Source organism: Artibeus jamaicensis, unplaced genomic scaffold (genome assembly GCF_021234435.1).
Source record: "Artibeus jamaicensis isolate MK-2021 breed Jamaican fruit bat unplaced genomic scaffold, CSHL_Jam_final scaffold_754, whole genome shotgun sequence".
Taxonomy (NCBI): domain Eukaryota; kingdom Metazoa; phylum Chordata; class Mammalia; order Chiroptera; family Phyllostomidae; genus Artibeus; species Artibeus jamaicensis.
In genome coordinates, this window is record NW_026522054.1 from 4957337 (window position 1) to 4976218 (window position 18882).

The window sequence follows — 18882 nt, forward strand, 5'->3', positions numbered from 1 at the left end:
ACATGGGAACAAAGTGTAAAAACACATGTAAATGATAGAGAGACTTGAGGACAAAATTTACTTGAATCATATAAGTGTCATTTTGTGAGTTAAAAATGATTGAATAGTAGTGGGAGTAAAGGAATGGAAGTTTCACAGTATCTGTGTGCGAAATGAAGTAAGACATAAGATGCAAATACATGAATAGTATCCTGTAAGATTTTTTTATTATATTGAAAATAAAAGTAAGATGTAAGGAAAAGGCAGCATCTGTGAGGCAGAGCTAAAGGGATTGATTAGCCTTTGAGGAGTGGGAGGGGCCCTCTGTGGGGACTCGCATGGGAAAGGTTGTAGAATTGCCCACAGAAGCAAAGGTGTGTGTGAGGATCTGTTCCAGAAGCTGGGGTAGCCACCGCCTGAAGGCCCCGCTGTCCTCATTGCAGGTGTCCTGCTCGTGACAGTGACCACAGTGTGCGTGGTCAGCCTCAGAGGCCGGGGGACAGGCACTGGCTCCTGTGGGGGAGGGGAGGGAACTGCAGACAACCCGCCTGGGGTCGTGTGCAGAGGTGCCGGGCACTGCTGGAGGGCCGGGCGGAGGCCGGGGGTTTTGGAATGCAGCTGTAAGCCCACTGCTACAGCCTGTTCTTTGTAAGGAAGACTAGTAACAACGTAGAACAGGAAGAATGAGTGTTTAAGGAAGGCTGATTTGGAATCTCTGGCTCACTTTGAGGACCGCCTTATATTTATTGTATTTGTACTTATTTTCCAGAGATTTCCCTCAGCAAAGAAGAGGAAGCTTGCTTGTAGAGAGTAATTTAGGTCCTGGGTAGTTTCTTTTGGTCATGTGGTTAATACTCATTTCATTGGAATGGCAACCGATTCAATGAGAAAGACGCATTCTTGCCACTTTAGTGTGAAGAACAGAGAGGGACCTAAATGAAAGAATGCCTCTTCTGAAAGCACCCAAACGAATCTTCATGCCTTACTAATGTTAAGTCTTTCCATTCATTCATTAGACTTCTGCATTCCCGTTTGAAGATTCATCTTTGTGTCTGCCCCATATTTTGAGTTAGAACTTTCAGTGTTTGTATAAAACTGTGTGTTTATTATTTCAATGCTCTTTGTTCTTTTTTTTTTTCCTAAGTCACTTTTTTTATGGAGGCAGAATTCTCCCTGTGAAAGACGCACTTCAGCGGGTGCTGGTGCAGTCCAGCTCTGCAGCGCTCACCAGCCTCGGGCTTCGTCTCTTCATTCCTTCTGGAAGGTTCAGGCTTCTCTCTGATATTATTCCCCCGTAGCCTAAAGAACTTCCATGGTCGTTCCTCATAGTACAAGTTGGTTGGAGAGGAATTTGTTTTCTTTCATCTGATGATGCCTTTACTTCAGCTTCATTCTTCAAGGGTGTGATCACTGAGTGTAAAATTGTGAGTTTGATAGTTCAGTGAGGGCTTATTCGACTTTTCATTCTTTGTAAGTTACATGTTACATTTCACTCACTGCTCTCAAGGTATTTTTGCTTGTGTGGTGGCCCTAGAACATGCCAGTTTGACTAGTCCGGGCTCCATTTCCCAGAATTCCCTTGGCTGACGAGGTTCTTGCAGAAACTGGGAAGAGTGAAGCAGCCATTCTGCAGCTCCTCCTGCTGTTGCCAGTCCGTTAGCTCCGCCCTGGGCAGGAGATGTGGTCAGGCCTACCTCTGCTTCATCTCCCCCTGGGTGGGTCCCCTTTTCACTTTTCCCACTCCTGGGCCAGGCGGAGGGAGTATTTAGCTCTGTGACAAAGGCCCCAGTTCATGTAGGATTTCCACCCCATCAAAGCCAGAGATGGTAAGAAATGGTGTGGGATTCCATCCGTCTTGTGTGCACCAACCCAAGCTTTTTTAGGGTTCCACGTTGTTCTCCTCCTGCTTTACATACGTCTTCTCACTTCCCTGTCCTGTGGACGCCAGGCGCTGGCATGAGCATGGAGACAGCAGCCTCACAGGGAGTGTGTGAGCAGCTCCTACAGCTGAGTGAGGTCAGATCCCCCCAGTCCATTCAGTGACCCACTCACGTGCGTGTGCACACACGCACACACACAGTACTGCTTCTCTACGCCCAGTAACAAACGTCCAAGTACATAAAGCAAAAACTAATAAAACTGCATGGAAAAATAGACGAATCTGTAATTAGAATTGGAAATTTCAATACCTATCTCTAAATGATTGGTAGATGTTAGGAAATCGTTAAGTTTATAGAAGTTGGCAACTCCACCTAATTGACATTTACAGGACACTGAACAGCAACAAAAGGATGCTCATTTTTTTCGAGATTACATAGAACATCTAGCATGATATAGACCATGTTTTGGGTAAAACAACCCCGTGAGTTTGAAAGGATTCAAATAATTCACAGCACGCACTCTTTGAATAAAATGGAATGATTTAGAAATCAAATCAGAAAGATATGTGGAAAATCCCCAAGTATCAGGAAGCTTATTGCAAGTTTTAGTAATTCATAGGTTAGAGAACAAACCAGAAAAGGAAATTAGAAAGAATTCTGAGTTGACTAAAAAGGAAAACAAATCACATTTACGTCTGGGATATAGCTACTGTGATACTTAGGGGAAATTTGGAGTTCCAAAGCATTATACTCAAAAAGAGGAAAGATCTAAGATCAGTGACTTATCTTGCATCTTAAGAAACTAGGGGAAAATTAAATCCAGTGGCCAGTGCGCTAAAGCAAGAAAAAGAAATAAAATGCATACAGGTAAGACAGAAGTAAGTCTGTCTTTATTCATGGACAACCTGATTATCTATTTAGAAATTCAGATGAAATCTACAGAACAGCCACTAAAGTTTAACCTGCGGGTTGCTTAATACAAGATAAATATACAAAGGATTGCAGGATAAAAAATAACTAATTTTATTTACAGCAGCAACACACTAACATGAAAATCAATAAAAATATTGCTCATAATAACAACAGAAATATGAAGTACTTAGGGATAATTTTGACAAAAAGGTGTGAAAGACCTTTGTACTGAAAACTAAGAAATATTGTCAAGAGAAAGTAAAGACAACCTAAAGCAATGGAGAGATCTGCCGTGTTCGTGATTTAGAAGACAGTACTTTTAAGATGTCTGTTCTCTTAAAATTGGCATATAAATTCACCATAATCTTAATGAAGATGCCAGCAGGCAATTTTCTAGAAATTCTTAGGTTGATTCAAAAAATTGCATGGAATGCAAAGGACCTAGAATAGCCCAAACTACTCTGACAAAAAACAAAGTTGAAGGACCTGTACTGTCCAACTTCAAGGTTTCTTATTAAGTCACAGTAATCAAGACAGTTGGTTATGGACAATTAACATCTTTATTTGCCCATAAAGATGGGTGAAGAGATCAGTGTAGCACATTAAAGAATCTGGAAAAAGGTGCACATGTATGTGGTTAACAGACTTTCAGTAAAAGTACGAAGGTGGATCAATTCAACAAACTGCTAAAACAACTGGACATCTGTGTATTTGTTTAAAAAAAGAATTTGTAGCATATACAAGATTAACTCAACATGGACCATATTCCTAAGTGTAAAGTCTTCCTGAAGAAAACACAGGAGGAAATAGTTGTAGTATTAGGTAGGGCAGAAATTTTGTAGACAGGACAGAAGCATAACCCATAACGAAAAATTGGTAAGTCAGACTGTGTCAAAATTAAGATTGTCTGGTCTTCAGAAGACACTTGTAGAGAAAGGAAAAGGCACAGACTGGAAGAATATTTGCAGATCCCAACTCTGATATGAGACATACATGCAGAATACATAAAGAAGTCTCTGAACTTCATGGCAAGGCAAATATATACATGGGTAAATATTTGAACAGACATTTCACCACAGAAGAAGTGAACTCATGGAAAAGATGGTTACCCGTTGGGGAAATAAAGTTAGAACCATGGTGCAGCGCTGCCGCTCCTCAGCGGGTCTGGTGCTGGGAAGACCGACCCACCGAGCTCGGCAGGAGCTCCAGCCGGCGGCCAGACCTGCTCTCCTGCACTGGGGCCGTCCTGTCACTCGGGGTCCTTGAGTTTGAAAACATGCTTTTAATTCTCATTCTCCCTGCTTCTCTTAAGCATAGTCTGTCTAGAAAACAATGTAAAGAGTTTTGCATTATTTAACATAAATTTGGTGGAAAATGCATTGATCTAAAGCCAATAGTGTATTTCTGTTTCTGTAAACTTTTTGTAAAACAGGCTCACTTCTGTCCTTCTACTGCATTTTCCGTTTCCCGTCCCCACGGGGATTTTATTCTAAAGACAGCATCTCCTGCTCTGAGCAGTCCTCGTCAGAGCATGTGTGCTGACTCGGGCAGGCCCAGGCTAAACAGAGTCTGCAGGCTCTGCGTGGAGGCGGGGCCCTGGAGCAGGACCCCATCCTGGCCCGCTGCCTCCCACCCGGGATCGTCGCAGAGGTGGGGGCTCCTGGGGCTCGGGCTTCTGTAACCACCCGAGTCCCGAGACCAGGCCCCACCCCGGGCCTGCAGCAGGTGTGAGACTGAGCAGTCCACTCCCGTCTCTCCCAGAGCAGTTCGTTACTCGTTATGTCTCCTGGGCACAGCCCCCTCCGAGGGTCTGATGAAAGCTGTGGGCAGACGCTGGCTCCTAACTGCCGAGAACCCCGATCCAGAGCAGGCCAGGCATCCGTGCCCGTCTCCACCAGGCAGAGCTCGAGTTCTTTGCCAGGTCCCAGGGCAGTGCCTGCTCTCTGTGGCCCAGAGAGTAACTCTGTTTTCTGTTGTGTTTTGAACAACCACCTGTCCATCGGGCTCCGGGAAGGGAGGAGCAGAGAGCAGCGAGTGCGTCCGCAGCACCAGGGACAGCCTGCACCCTGCAGCTCGGTGGCCTCCCTCTGGTTCTGTGTGTGTGTGTTACCGAGGAAAGACGGGGACGGACTCTTCTGTAGCTCTTCCCACCCTGTTCTCAGGTCCTCGTGTGTTCGATTTCACACGAGGACCCCTCTCGCTGTCCGCAGAACAGCCGTCTCCTGCCGTGCTGGGCTGAGACGGTTGACCGGCAGCCTCCTGGACCTTCCGTGGCGATGCAGCAGTCTTCAGTTAGTTGTGTTCCCATTTTATCTTCAAACGAATTTTCCTGAAGTCCGTTAACCGTGCTTTCTCTTTCTTCTTACAGCTTGTACCTCCTTTTAAGCCTCAAGTAACATCTGAGACAGATACCAGATATTTCGATGAGGAATTTACAGCTCAGACTATTACCATAACACCACCTGAAAAATGTAAGTAAATCTAGAAGGTGATCCATAGCATGCTAATAGAATCGAAGAAAACAGTCATGTTTTTTATTAGATATTTTCAAGAACAAATTCTACAGCAACTTCTTTTCACTTAAGAACAGAGTTAGGCCCCAATGTGGACATACAAAGAAAGGTAGCTAAGAGGAGAGTTTTTCTTTCGGGTAGGAAACATTACATATGGAAAGATTGTGCGCTTAGAAGTATACACTAAGTAGCCCCCCAAACTCCGACAGATTCTTGTGACATCAGCTAAAAGGATTCCGAAATAGAGACTTTCCATGTTTCCCATTCACACACTAACTACCTCCAGAATTTCCCTAGTTTTGTCTCCTACTTACTAGCTTTAAAATTCACTTTCAGTTGAATCATTCTTTTATTTACTTAGATTTGTCCTAAGCAAGAATATCTGTGAAGACAAATTTAGTTTACAGGTAATTTTTGGTGCCTACAAATTAAATTCCGTATCTGTGTTTGTGCCCCACTTAAAATCATCCCCTCCATTAGTCTGTGTCCCACACTTTGATAAGTGGCCTAAATAAATGGGCCCCAACAAAAGGAAAGGCCATCAAATGGAATTTAAAACATTCTCACATGCTGACAAAGGTGTGTGCCTGTCACCGTTAGTCTAGAAATGAGGGTCAAATTGAGTTTCAGGCCACATTTAGGCAGCTGAAAGGTTTCTTCAGATCTCACATCTGGTGGCTCACACAGTGACTCCATGCCAGTTTTTCTCTCCTTTTCTTTTCCTTTATATTCTTTCCTGTGTCTCTTCCTCTGCGTCCTTTTTAAAGGCAGCTCTGATGGTAGTGGGACTGCCCCGTGCGGGCCCGTCGCGAAGACAGCAGTGACGGGTGGTGCCCACTGCAGACACTGCGGTAGATCAGAGAAGGGACTGTCACCGTTTTTGTCCCGGGGCGCCCAGGAACTAATCACTGAAACTCTGCAGCTCTCCAGAAGATAATATTTTTTGCCGATTTGACAAAAAAATACGCCTGGTTTTGATTCATTCACACCAGACGGCTGTTGGCTGTTGTCATTTCTTTTATTGGCCAGTCTAAGGGAAGGGAGCTCAGTGCCCCTGGCAGAGTAGTCAGGTATTGCAGGTTTTAAACATTCTCACGCTCCTCAGCTGAAAATTGCGCACTGGGTTAGAGCATTGAAAGGCCACACGGTGTCGCGTGTCATTCAGGTCAAGAGTTTTCCTCCTGGGGCTTGTGGCCTGCCAGCAAGGGGCTGGGAGCAGCCTGCCATGAAAAATAGGGTTCTGCGTGCGCAGATGCTCCTCCTCCAGACCTGCAAAAGGAGCCCCCCAGTTCGTACGGGAGAAGGAACAGGCTGAAGCCCAGAGACACGCTGAGCCTCCCCCAGCCCCACGGGGAGTGTCGGCCGCCGCCACAAGGACTCAGCCAAGGACTGCCGCCTGGGTTCAGCCGAGGAGTATCGGTCAGGGAAGTGCCACTCGTGGCGTCACCCGTGGTCGGGTGGCAGGCTTCCACGCTGTCCCATGTGCCACTGCCAGACTCCTAGGATCTCTGAATGTCGAGGACAGTGTTAGAAAGCCCATGGAGTTGCGTGCAGGTAGCTGAGGACTCCGGGCAGGAACGGCGAGCGGAGTGGGCACAGGCCTGGCGTGGTTTGCTGGCCCGGGCGGATGGTGGCAGAGTGATTGTCTGAAATGGTGGATGACACCAGTGAGTTGTTGGATCAGCCAAGGGCCCTTTACCACAGTGTCATTGCCAGGCCCCGTAGTCCGAATGACCGATTTGGCCTCAGTCGTCTTCGGGCCTCATCGGTCCCCTGCTAAGTCCCTCTGGCAGCTTCGCACTGCACTCCGAATCCACGCAGCCCAGGCTGCCCCCGCAGCCCGCCTGGTCTGGGCCCACCCACCTCTCCGCTCCCCCCCATCCGCGTCTCCCTCCATCCCTGGGTTCCAGCCGCCCCTTGAGCCTGCGTCACCTTCTCGACTCGCAACACGATGAGACGGAATGTTATGACAGGGTCTTTTCGGGCATGTCATGTTTTACCACCAACAGCAACTCTGTTCTTGAAAGAATATGTGCCATTTCAGACACGGGCTGTGCTGCCTGAGCCAAGTGTCTCCATGTCTTGGAGGAGGGAAAGGCTGAGATGGGACAAGCCCGCACATCGCAGTAGCTCTCGGAGTGGGCGTCAGAATCCACCTAGGGCCGCAGGCCTAGTCAGGTCTGGGTTTGGGGGCACAGTGGGTGTGGCCTTGACCTGGGACGAGGCCCTGGATGGCCCCCAGATGTGACTGTCTAACAGGTTCACTAGTCTGGAGGACACTGTGAACTTGCTCTCTTACCTCGCAATCCAAGGTCTAGAGAGGAAAGCAGACGAAACCGCTCAGCAGAGTGGGCTGAGGCCAGGCGGCCAGGCAGCTGGTCTCGTGCGGCCCAGCGGGCCCGGCAGTGGCCTCGGGCCATGAGCCACATCCCTGGGTCCTCCCAGGGCCCCCAGGCAGTGCTTGTAGCTGGGTGGTCCTGGCTGTGTATCCCACAGGCCCCATTAGTGGGCAGGTCACAGGAGAGTCGGTGGAGCCTGGTGCTGTGGTTGCATTTCCCGCCACCTTTCCTGCTTCAGCTCTGAACGGCGGGGCAGGGGGGGAACCGCGTGGCGCTCTCACCGCTGAAGCAGGTTTCCTTCGCGGAAGCACAGCGGCACCAGCACTGTTAGGGGTTGTCTCCCACTTGCCACTTTGCTTTCGTGAAACAATGCAGTTCTTTCTTTAGAACACATTAGCAGTTAAAAAGGCAAAGGGTTCCTTTTGCACAAACCGCTGCAGTGACGTGCCGGGTTGTCCTTGCTGGTGTTAATGAACTGAGCGCGTCTGGGACCGTGTCATCCTGCGTCAGGTGTCTTCGTGGTTCTCTGCCTTCCTCTGCAGGAAAGGAGGGTTTCTTTGGGATCTAGTAGCTTTTGCTGCCAAATAATTACATCTGTTAAATGTTCTGAGACTATTAGACAACAGAGATTTGGGCATGGGGGGCTGGGGTGCGAGCTGAGGCTTCTCTTGGGGTCTTTGGGTTTTTGTGTGGTTTTTTGTGTAGTTCACGTTCATTATCACCGTTGTGGCCTGTGAAGTGCCTCTCAGAGCAGGAATGTCCTGATGTCCGCTGATGGGGTGTGACAGACCCATGTCACTGTCACCTGCTTCCAGCCCCCTCGCCCTGCAGCCCCACCTGCCCGTGCAGCGCGGAGGGCCCAGGACCCCGAGTTCTGCCTCCCAGGCCCACAGCCCCTCCCTCAGACCAGGTGCGAGGATCCAGGGACTGACTCTAACAAGGTCGAGGTCCGGGATCCTCGTATAACTACAAGATTTTGTTTCTGTACCTTCAGAAATGTGTTTAATTTGTTACTGAAGTGACAGAATGAGGACTTTTTTTTTTAGCATTTTAAAGATTTTAAGCCTTACCTGAGGATATGTTTATTGATTTTGGAGAGAGGGAAAGAGAGAGAAACATCAGTTGGTCGCCTCCCACATGTGCCCGAGACAGGGACCAAACCTGCAACTTTCTGACGCGCAGAACGATGCTGCTCTAGCCCCCGAACCACCCGGCCAGGGCTGAGGACTCTCAACTCTCCGCTGACCTGCAGCCTTACAGCACAGCCACACCTGCTCCGAGACAGGAAACCCACCTCCCACCCCTACGAGAGCCTGGCCGGCCTGTGCGAGGGGGCGGGAGCAGCCTCTGCTCCTCCTCCCTGGCCCAGGCCAGAGCCCCAGGCTCCCCACCGCGCTGTCCCGGCCCCCCCCCCCCCCCACTTTCACAGTGCACAGACGTGCCCCCAAACGGCTGGTTATGGGGAGAATTGTCCTGAAGTGTAACCAGCACAGGTCAAAATCTGAACATGAAGTTCAGCTTCCTTTTCTCTAGAGTTTTCACACTTTGTGATGCGACAACAGATCCTGCGTCTCTAGTAGAGCTGAAGGTAGGACAGAAAGTATTTCCTCTAAAAGATGCACGCGGTTTGCTTGGTGCCTGACCGACACTGTGCCCTCGGGGGACAGAGCTTCCCCTGCATCACAGTGTCATTAAAAGGAGAGGAGCCCTGGGAGGTCGGTGGTTTGCGGGGGCAGGAGCCACAGACGCATTCAGGTCTGTGTTAAGAAAAGAACACAGAAAGGAAGAATGGGGGGAAGAGCAGAAACGCTCGTTCGTCTCTGGAGGAACGAGGAGCATCGTCCTCTGTCGGGTGACAGCGTCAGTGCCCACAGTTGAGCGGGACCTGGCTGAACTGTTCTCTCCCATGCCCCCTGGAGACGGCTGGAGGAGGGGAAGGGGTGGTCCCACACCTCCGTGGTGTGTCGGAGTCAACGGAGCGCTTCTGGTGAAGAAGAGACGGTTGGGTCTTTGGGTTCAGCCTCACCTAATGCAGTCCCTGCTTGTTCCCTGATGCACCTGTACTTAGATGCTGACCTCTTTCCCTCTTTTTCTCCTCATTCTAGTTTAAAATTTTATTCTAGGAGAACTGGGAATGATGAGTAAAGGCAGGTATTACATGCAGAATAAATGTAAAACCTTAAACGTGTGATTGAGGACTCAGGCGAAGTAGAATCCCATGAAGCTGTGTTTTCCGATCACACCGAAAGCAGCATGAAGGAAAAGCACAAGCCTCTGAAGACAGTTGACAGTGGATTCTGGGTAGACGATTCAGGTGCCTTAGATTCACTGGCATCTGTCGTTGTGACACGCACAGTTTCGTGAAACCAAAGGCTATTTGTTCCTTCTGACTTTAAAAAAATCTTGTTTTCTCCAGTAGTACTTTTTTAGTTTATTGAGTCTGCAAACATGTCTCGAAGGTGATAGTCTGATGGTATTACTTCTTCATAGGTCAGGTGTTTGAAAATGAGAGCCTTTGGAGATTAGTTTGGTTGCTGTATGTTTCGTCGGCCAATACAAGTTTCTAGGAGCTGTTGCCTCTGTTAGTCTCTGTTACGTGAGGAGTTAGAACTGTGCAGACGGGGAGGTGACGCCGGAAATAGGCGTGACATTAACAAGGCTGCTTTCCGCCCGCAGATGACGAGGACGGCATGGACTGCGTGGACAACGAGCGGCGGCCGCACTTCCCTCAGTTCTCCTACTCGGCCAGCGGACGCGAATAAGCCCCTCTCATCCTGCCACTTCACCGTCACCTTGGGTTGATCACTGAACACAGTTCCCGGACATCACACCGGTCCTCGCCCCGACAGACGGCAGGCGCGCCTGCAGCCGGGCAGACCGGTCCCAGGTGTTCGCCCCTCGCCGCCTCTCGCCCACCCGAGAACACCCATAACGCAAATCCACCGACTTTTCGTTTTTGCATGAACTTGTATCTCAGTCCAAGGTCTCATGCTGTTGCTGCTGCTGTCTTACTATTATAGCAACTCTAAGAGGTAGCGTTACAGTCTGGGGAAGTCGTGAGCCTCCACGATTTGTTAGCGCACCAACTGCATCTTCCCACCTTTCCGTTCCGTGTCCCCTGACAGTGAAGGGTAAGTGAGATACACTGATTCTAGGTACATTTTTTCACTTTCTAGACGAGAAATCAAAAACTAATTAGACTAAGAAGATTTAGTGTATAATTCAGAACAAGCAATTGTGGAAGGTGGTGATGTGCGAATGCAAATTTTAGTAAAGCATCTCAGAGCAGTGCGTAAAGTGAGCATCTATTGCTAGGATCTGGCTGAAATGCGTTAGGAAGTGTTGGCGGGAAGGGCCGAGACATGTGTCTCTAGGTGTATTTCCATTCCTGTTGGAGACTGTAGAGGCAGCCGGGCGTCCCGCATGGACTCCAGGGGCTCTGCCGGGAGGAGGCCAGCACACGCACCGCGAGCCGAGTCCTGTCCAGGGCCCGCGGTGGGCTCGGCACCCGAGAGCATTTCCCCCTGTGCTCAGAAACCTCTTTCCATGATAATACTCATCGCCTCTGATGGCCGAAGAATGTAGACAGGTGTAATGATCCTGCTTTTCACCAAAATCTGTGCACCAAGGGAAACAGTGTTTGCTGTATTTGTTTTGATTTTTAATTTCAGTTCTACGGGAGTGAGCTTTTTCTCAGATGTCAGAACTTTGAATGTCCTGTTACAATCTTGTCTCTATTGCAGTAGTATTTATTTTCTAGTGATGAGCATCTGTGTCATGTTAGCCAATGCAGCTCCAACGTCCATAAAACAGACGCACTGCAGTTTCTTTTGACCCACGTGCAGGAACGGACATGTGAGGAGGTCCACGCACTTTTTCTCCTTTGCGACACAGTTTGGACGAGGCTCTGAAATTGTGCACGTTGACTAGAGTTTGGCTGTGGGAGGACAGACGCTGTCATCCAGCCCCTTGGTGCTAAAACTGAGGAGGTCCCCAACTACCATGCCAAGGGGTCGGGGAGCAAATGGGTGGTGATGTTCGCTCGTTGGAGAACTGAGAGCGTCACCACGGCCTGACAACATAATGAAATGAAGAAAACTGAGACCCGAACGATGATAAATGAACCGGCTTGGCAAAATAAACACATCCCAAGTGTTTACGAAGTAGGCGGGCAAAGATAAGAACCTGGTGTGTTTATTCTGGTCGCGGTACATTTATCACTGAATTAAGCCATCAGGGAACCAACACAAACAGAGCACCTCCAGCTTCTCTTTCTCTGTATATACTCATGTCCCCGAGCTCCAACACTTCTCACTGAACGGGGGACATGCATGCAAACCTCATCTTTCTCCTTCATTAACGACGATCTTCAGATTAAACCCTTTGGTGCTAGGAGCTGGCGTTTTCCAAAGCAGCCTATGAGATCCGGGGGCTGGGGCCCTCCTGGCGGCCCCAGCGAGTGACCGTGCAGATGTATCTTAGGTGAACTATCTGACAGCTCCCAAACGGAAGGCCACAGTGTGATGTAGTGTCGTGGTGGCATCCTTAGATGAAAGAGCAAGTGACTTTCTGAGCAGGATGAGTCTACTCACACACAGGTGTCTTAGCCTCTGGGCGCCAGAAGTGTGGCTTCACGGGCAGGAAACTACGCCGGCCGCGGGGGCTGCCGGGGGCTCAAGGGCATTCTGCTAAGGCAGCTAAGACATATCCAGACATCGGTCTCACCCTGGTTTTTCATATCTCATCCTCCGTATAGAGTAGGCGGTTACGGTAAATGGTAGTTCACTCTTACACATGTGGCTCAACTTTTTTTTCCCCACTTGGAATTAGGTTGAAAGTTTCACCGTGACAAGAAAGTAGACTAGAAGGTATGTCTTGTAAGTTGTCTTGCATTCATTTTCTAAAAAAGAAACTGATGAGAGGGAGGGAGGGAGAGTGACCCCGGCCGCTCACAGCGTGGGGTCCGTTCGAGGGATCCGTTTGTGGCGCCAGACACTGGGCGCATCAGTAGATTTGGTTTCTGTTTTTTGTCTGTCTGTTTTTTGGGTTATTTTCCAAACCTTAGTGATTCCCATGAGCTTGGCCAAGGGCATGTCCTAAAGATTGGTAACAGCATGGACAGTGCCCCAGGCTGCCCACTCCTCACAGCCGGCACTCAGTCCCCAGCCCCTGTTAGGGGCTCCATCACCCCCCAGCCTCAGGAATCTGTTCAAGTCATGCCGGGTGTTTACTCGGCTTCCATCTTGAGAGCCGTCCCTTCCCTCACTCCCAGGTCTCAGTCAGGGGTGTGGAGGCACAACAGAGACAGGAACGAGTCCGGGAGGTTTCCCGAACTTCCCCTGTGCCTGCCCGGAGCCGGAGTTCGGATTCCGGCCGACGGAGAGGCCCGAACCCCGGCGCTGTTCTGGCAGAACGCGGCTCCGTCGGTGAGCACTCCACCTTGAACTACGGAGCGGCTGTGACGTCCGCCCCCGGGGACAGCGGGCCCTTTGTGCGCGGCCCTGCGGCAGGGCGGCCCCCAGCTCTGCCCTCCACACCGATGTCGTGGCGTCGCCCCAGTGTCCTTTTCCACTCCCCACTCCTGGTTTCCGGCTTCCTCCCGCTGACCGTTCTCGCAGGGCACTCGCTTCTCCCCGAGCACACGCCAGGGCGGGCCTTCCTGACTGAGCGCAGGGTCTACTCACCACACCTCGGCGGGCACACTGGGCTGCCAGGCCCCCACTGTCTGCAGCAGGACCCCCGCCGCTGCTCCCGGTCGTGCGCCGCAGGCATGAGCTGTACAGTATTTATTTAAGTAAAAAGAAAACCTCCAAATTGCTCACTGAATTACCTCCCTGTAGCTTTCTAGTTTGTGACATTTCTTGACTTCTTTCATTAGATCCACGCAAGAGCTAGTCATCTGGTTAAGGATGTTAAGCAGACGCGACCATGAACCCGAGAAACTGTATTACTATTACCGTTGGTCATACTAAAACTGTTTATTTCCTGAAGCATATGACCCACAGGATGTGAAATAACTACCAGAAACTGTTTTTGTACACTGTACATCCTCAGTATTTTTACACGTATATGATAGGGGCACATTATTTTCCTCGTACAGACAGCTTAAATAAAGCACTGTGTCAATCTGCTGCTTCGCTCTTCATTGTCGTCAGACGTTGTTCTGTAGCCTCAGAAAACCACATACTGTTCTTTTCTGGAAAAAGTTTTTTAATAGCTCCACCTGGTACTAACCTACCTTGTGTAAAGTGTGACAGGAGAACATGTAGATCTCTTGTAGCTCAGAACAACCTGGGATGATTTCATGACTGCAGAAATGGCCATCGTGCGGTAGTACCAAGTTGGAGCGAGGACTCTGTCCAGGGGGCAGCCAGTGAACTCCCAGCCTGGGTTTAGGACAGACTTACCGTGAAGCCAGGGGTGGGCTGTCTCCCTGGAGGTATGTAAGACCCCCATCATCGTCACACCAGAGGGTTTGGACCCAGAACTCTTGAGGTGTGTAATCTGTAGCTCATCAGTCAAGTCTTCCCGGGACGTGTCTCTGGTGCTTCCTTCCTTCACGGCAGATACAGCTTAGGCGTGGGTGACGGGTGGGTGGGACGACCGGACTGCGATCCGATCCCCCTGCGGTCATTGTGGATGGGGCCTTTCTCTCGTTTTACCTCAAGGACTCACTGTCGTAGAACCGAGGCTTTGCTCCTGCGACTCGGCCGGGGGAACGGCCTCAGGACCAAAGTTGGTCAAGCGTGTGCGCGTGTGTGTGTGTCACACTTACATGTGCTCTTCTCCCACAACCACTGGGGGGGGCAGTCCAGAGGGTTAAGATAAAGTGACCTCTTACAGTTCTTTAAAGGTGCTATTTTTAGAATATTGTATAATTTATTTACTGTATTCCTAAACCAGAACTAGAGACAATTAACATATGTAACAGCCTTTCTGTGTAGCACGTTCAATGAAATCACAAACCTTCCGACTCTGAACAGGAGTTCGGCTCCTGCGAGCGTGAACCTCTTCATGCTCTTGAGATGCGGATGGCGTTTTCCCGTGGGCCGCCCCACCGCCTCCGCGGCCTGGCCCGCACTGACTCTGGGGGACCGTGACGGAGCGGGGGTCACGCGTCGCTGGCCTGGACGTCGGCTTGTGGTCGGGGGCTTGTCCCCCAGCAGCCCTGCCTGTAGTGCCCCCTTGTCATCCTTGGAGACAACGCAGCATCTCTGTGCCCACTTCTGTTCCTTTCAAGCATCGGAGGGCTTCACTGCGTGTGCCCGAAATACCAGTCTAAACTAGGACAAAGACCCGGGTGCAGATGTTGACGGAAACTGAGGGATGTAGTTTCACTAAGTGTGCTTTTCAGCTCCTCTCAAATAAACACTGCGTATGGGAGAAAAACCTGACTGCACCGAGCCAGAGACGCTTTTTTGTCTGTTGTTACCCGAGTGGAGAGGCCAATGCCGGTGCTGCCGGGTGCCGACCAGGGGGCACCAGTTAGCAGGGCGGGGACTGGCGGGGCCTTCGGGGCGCGGATGGGAGGCCAAGTGACAGATGGTGTGCAGATCGCGAGGAGGGAGAGACACCGAGTGGCAGGGAGGCAGTGCGGTCCTCAGTCCCCTTTGGCCTGGTTAAAATATGTGCCTTTTCGGTGTGTTTTGTTCATCGTTGCAAGGTAGAAAGCAAACGTTACAATTCAAGTCTTTTCCAAAGTTCATTTATTGAAACCCATGTGTGTGATGTAGCGTACAAATGAGCAGATTAAAAAATCCAGCGACATTAAGCCATCTCCGCACATCCACACCAGGAGGGCTCCCCGCCTCAGGCTCGGGCTCCAGCCCGGGCACCGTGCAGGGACTGCTCGGGGACACGCGTGGCGGTGACTGCGCGGCCCCAGCCATCGGAGGCAGTGCCCACCGGGAAGGTTGCGGTGTGGTGCCGCACATTACGGACAAGTCAGATGAATGTAAATAACTCTTTGTAAATCGTTTATTTTGCTGTGTTCATCCAGGTCAGCAATCAGATTGTGGCATGCTGGGTAACTGGAAAAAAACGATAATAAAAAGTAAGTTTAAATAGATCATGTTCTTCAATGTGATTTGTCTTCTCACTGGTTACCTCTCCTTTGGGTAAAAATGTAGAAAGTGTAGGTGAGCAACTGTACGAAAAGGTTAGTCTTCACCTGGCCTGTGGGCCGAAGCCCTCGTGGACCAGGAACACAAGGTGAGCTACTTGTCAGTGGTTCAACTGTGGAAGCAGCCTGCGTCCCAGGCATCCGGGCCCCTTAAAAACGGCCGCCCGACAGCAGGACGTGGTCACAGTGCCACCCCTTCCCTGTGCCGGAAGGGAGACCCGGCCCTGCCAGAGTCTGGTCACTGCAAACTGTGCGGACCCGACAGCGAGTGAACCCAGGTCGCAGGCCAAGTGTCAGAAATTCCTGGGGAAGCCTCCATGTTTGAGGCTGTAGACAACTCATCGTAACGCCTGTAGAAAGGCACTTTTCCCTGGAAACCGCCTCCCGTGTTCTGCAGGAGGGGATCTGGTGCCCGGGCGCTCTTAGTTTTTAAACAGGTGTCGATGTTCCGGAACTAGCTCCTGTGAGGTTGGGGAGTCACGGGTTAGCACTGGATCCTGCTGCCCGCCCTGGCTGGCTGACAGGCGCTTCCCGTTCGTGCAGACCACGCCGGGGAGCAGTGTCAGAAGCCACTGGAAGTGGAGTGATCCACAGAGCTCCAGTCCCTGCCCCTACTGCGTGAGAAGCTGGGTAAGACAGGCCTTCCCCGGCACAGCGTCCAGTCCCTCAGGTGGATGGGGCGGGACACAGCTCAGAAGAGATCTCGCTGATCTCCATTTTCACTCCAGCAGTTAAATCGAACCTGACGCATGCAGAGCCATGGGCCCCGCCCAGTCTCTTTAGCCTGAAGACACGTGGTCCTTGCACCTCCCAACACAGGCTTCTTTAGGGGGAATTGGAAGGGAGGGGTGCCTGTGAACCCGACTTCAGCCGTGATCACTCTCAGAGGAGTTCCAAGCCAGGGCGATGCCTTGAGCCAAGAGCAGAATTCATTTGAGCGCTGATATGAACATCAGTCTGCTGGCTTTTTTAAAACTGAGAAAAGATAATGTCTGCACTTCAAGGAACTTTCCCAGGTGTGCGAGGCACACTGGTTGTGACTAAAGAGCGTGAGTCTGTCCACACGGTGCAATTACAATAGTACGTGGCACACCCTGTGAGGGCTGGGGGTGGGGGCAGAGGGGGGTCGGCCCTCTTCCTTCAAGCCCCGGAGGGCTTCGGTTCTCCGGTGCCCCTGAGTGGGCCACAGGGAGCCCCCACTGCCCCAGGGACCTGCCTTGGCAGAAGGGGTCCCCTTCTGTCCCGGGTCTAATACTCAGTGCAGAGGCTGCCTGCCAGCGGCTCCATCTGACCATCCAACGTGTCTGCCGAGAGCGGCTTTGCCTTCGGTCTCGATGGGACCAGCCCAGGGCGGCTCTGCCGACGCCGCGCTTCGAGTCTGTTCTGCACCCCGCGGGCGCCCTGCTCACCTGGGTGCTCTGGAGACGGGCCCACTTTCTAACTTGGAAACCTCAAGGTTGTCTCTGATAGGCACAAACCACAGAGGGCGCGTGAGCAGTGGGCAAGTCCTGAAGGCGAAGGAAAATGGATGGCAGGGTTTGCTTTTTTTAAACCAAGCTCCAGGAGATTCATTTCTCAGGCTGAGTCCTGGTGTGGCCTCCGGGGCCAACCAGGAAATGGTCATCACCTGACCTGTTTGTTCCCTGCCAGGGCCCCGTCCCTCCACGTGGGACAGCAGCGCTGAGTCCCCCTGTCACTTCTCTCCGACGGCTCTATGTTCTCTTTGGTCTTGGTGTGAGGGCCTGTCTTCACTTGCACACGATCTCACTGTCCTGTGCCGAGTCCCCAGCACCTGCTGCTGCCCGGCCCCTGGTGACATTCGGCCAGTGTCTGGCTGAGCAGACTGACCCTACTGCGTCACCGTTCTGTCTGCTGGCTGCAGCACCCCCATCGCCCTCCACCTGCCGAGGCTTCAGGAAAGGATAACGGCTCGGTGCCTCCCCGCCCTGTGGGACGTCTGTGAAGGGTGAGCACAAACCGCAGACAGTCGGGCTTCTTGGCCATCGCTTCTTGGGGTGTCCCACACTTAGTTCTGGAGAGTCGGTTCCTCGGTGCACTCGGCAGCCACCACGGCCCTGCTGTGCGGGAGGGGCGGGCCGCCTGGGCTGCGGCTTAGGCCCTGAGCCCCCAACTGCCCCGCTTCCTTCTGCCTTTGAGCCTGTCACCAGAGCCGTGGCCTCCTGGGCAGCGTGGCCACACCTGCAGTTGTCCGTGGCTGCCCTCCAGGTTAGAGGGGCCGGCGGGGCGCCCTGGCAGCAGGTGTCCTGGAACACTGTCCACGGCTGTCATGCCTCCTCCCCTCGGCCAGCCCTCCACGGCTAGCTCATGTCCTTTGTTCTTCTCTTAAATACTAACTGTGCCTTCTCTCCGCAAACCCTGACTTCTGTGTCTAATGAATTTCTTAAGTTTGACTTTAAATTCGGAGTTTAAGACACGAGGCTCTCCATGACCCGAGCTTTTCCCCAGGTGCGGGCGTGCGGGGCCCAGGGCACCCCCTGGGCCTGCTTACAGAGGCAGCAGCACCTGCCCAGCCGGGTCTGCGCCCAGCGTCTCAGCAGCCCGAGGGGAGAGCACCACCGCACCCGGCTCTCCGCCTCACTCCGGGCTCTTTCTGCTTCTGCGAGGCTGGGTCACAAAGGGCCCTGTCCTTGGGCCTCCGACAAGAAAGCATCTATTTTTAACTAGAGGGCAGATTCCCCCCCCCCCCCCATGGGCCGTTTCAAAGCCTTGCCAGGGTTGACTGGGCTCCAGGACGGCAGCAACGCGCCCCCACCCCCGTCCTACGGCTCAGTCCACACCCCCAGGGCCCAGCCAGGGTCCAGCAGACAAGCCTGCGGCCCTTGTGGGGGACCCCGGCCCCTCCCACCTGGCCCTGGCCCTGGCTGGGCCCTGTCTCTAGACATTTGTTCGCTGCCTGTTGGCTTGGCAGTTCTGTTCTCTTCACCTCTCTGGACCTTATTTTCCTATCTGAATAAAGAGGTCGTTAGATGCTTTATCCCCGTGGCCCCTTCACTCCTGCCCCGAGCTCAGCACCAGCACCAGCACCAGCACCGCAGGCCTCCCAACATCCCTCCTGGGCGTGGGGTGGCACGGGAGCTAAACAATCTCCCTGAAGTGCCACGGCTCTGAGAGTCAAA

The 18882-nt window shown here is 51.8% G+C and overlaps 2 protein-coding genes across 6 annotated transcripts in view; one reads left to right on the forward strand and one right to left on the reverse strand.

Annotated features, from left to right (window-relative positions):
* AKT3 (AKT serine/threonine kinase 3) overlaps positions 1 to 13754 on the forward strand; it is a 191232-nt gene extending 177478 nt beyond the window's left edge. For both annotated transcript variants that reach the window (XM_037150946.2, XM_037150947.2), the window contains exons 13-14: positions 5140 to 5242; positions 10300 to 13754. In XM_037150946.2, coding sequence (XP_037006841.1) covers positions 5140 to 5242; positions 10300 to 10385 — 189 coding nt within the window. In that variant the 3' untranslated portion in view covers positions 10386 to 13754. The remainder of the gene's footprint in view (positions 1 to 5139; positions 5243 to 10299) is intronic.
* The window catches only part of SDCCAG8 (SHH signaling and ciliogenesis regulator SDCCAG8), a 224234-nt gene that overhangs the window by 21259 nt on the left and 184093 nt on the right, over positions 1 to 18882 (reverse strand). Inside the window, exon 18 of one of the 4 annotated variants that reach the window (XM_053659546.1) lies at positions 7242 to 8159. The exons of 2 other annotated variants lie outside the window; for them this stretch is intronic. In XM_053659546.1, the coding sequence (XP_053515521.1) occupies positions 8130 to 8159 (30 nt within the window). In that variant the 3' untranslated portion in view covers positions 7242 to 8129. Of the gene's footprint in view, positions 1 to 7241; positions 8160 to 15312; positions 15654 to 18882 lie in introns of those variants that run through there. One more of the 4 variants, XM_053659545.1, reaches the window with a different exon arrangement.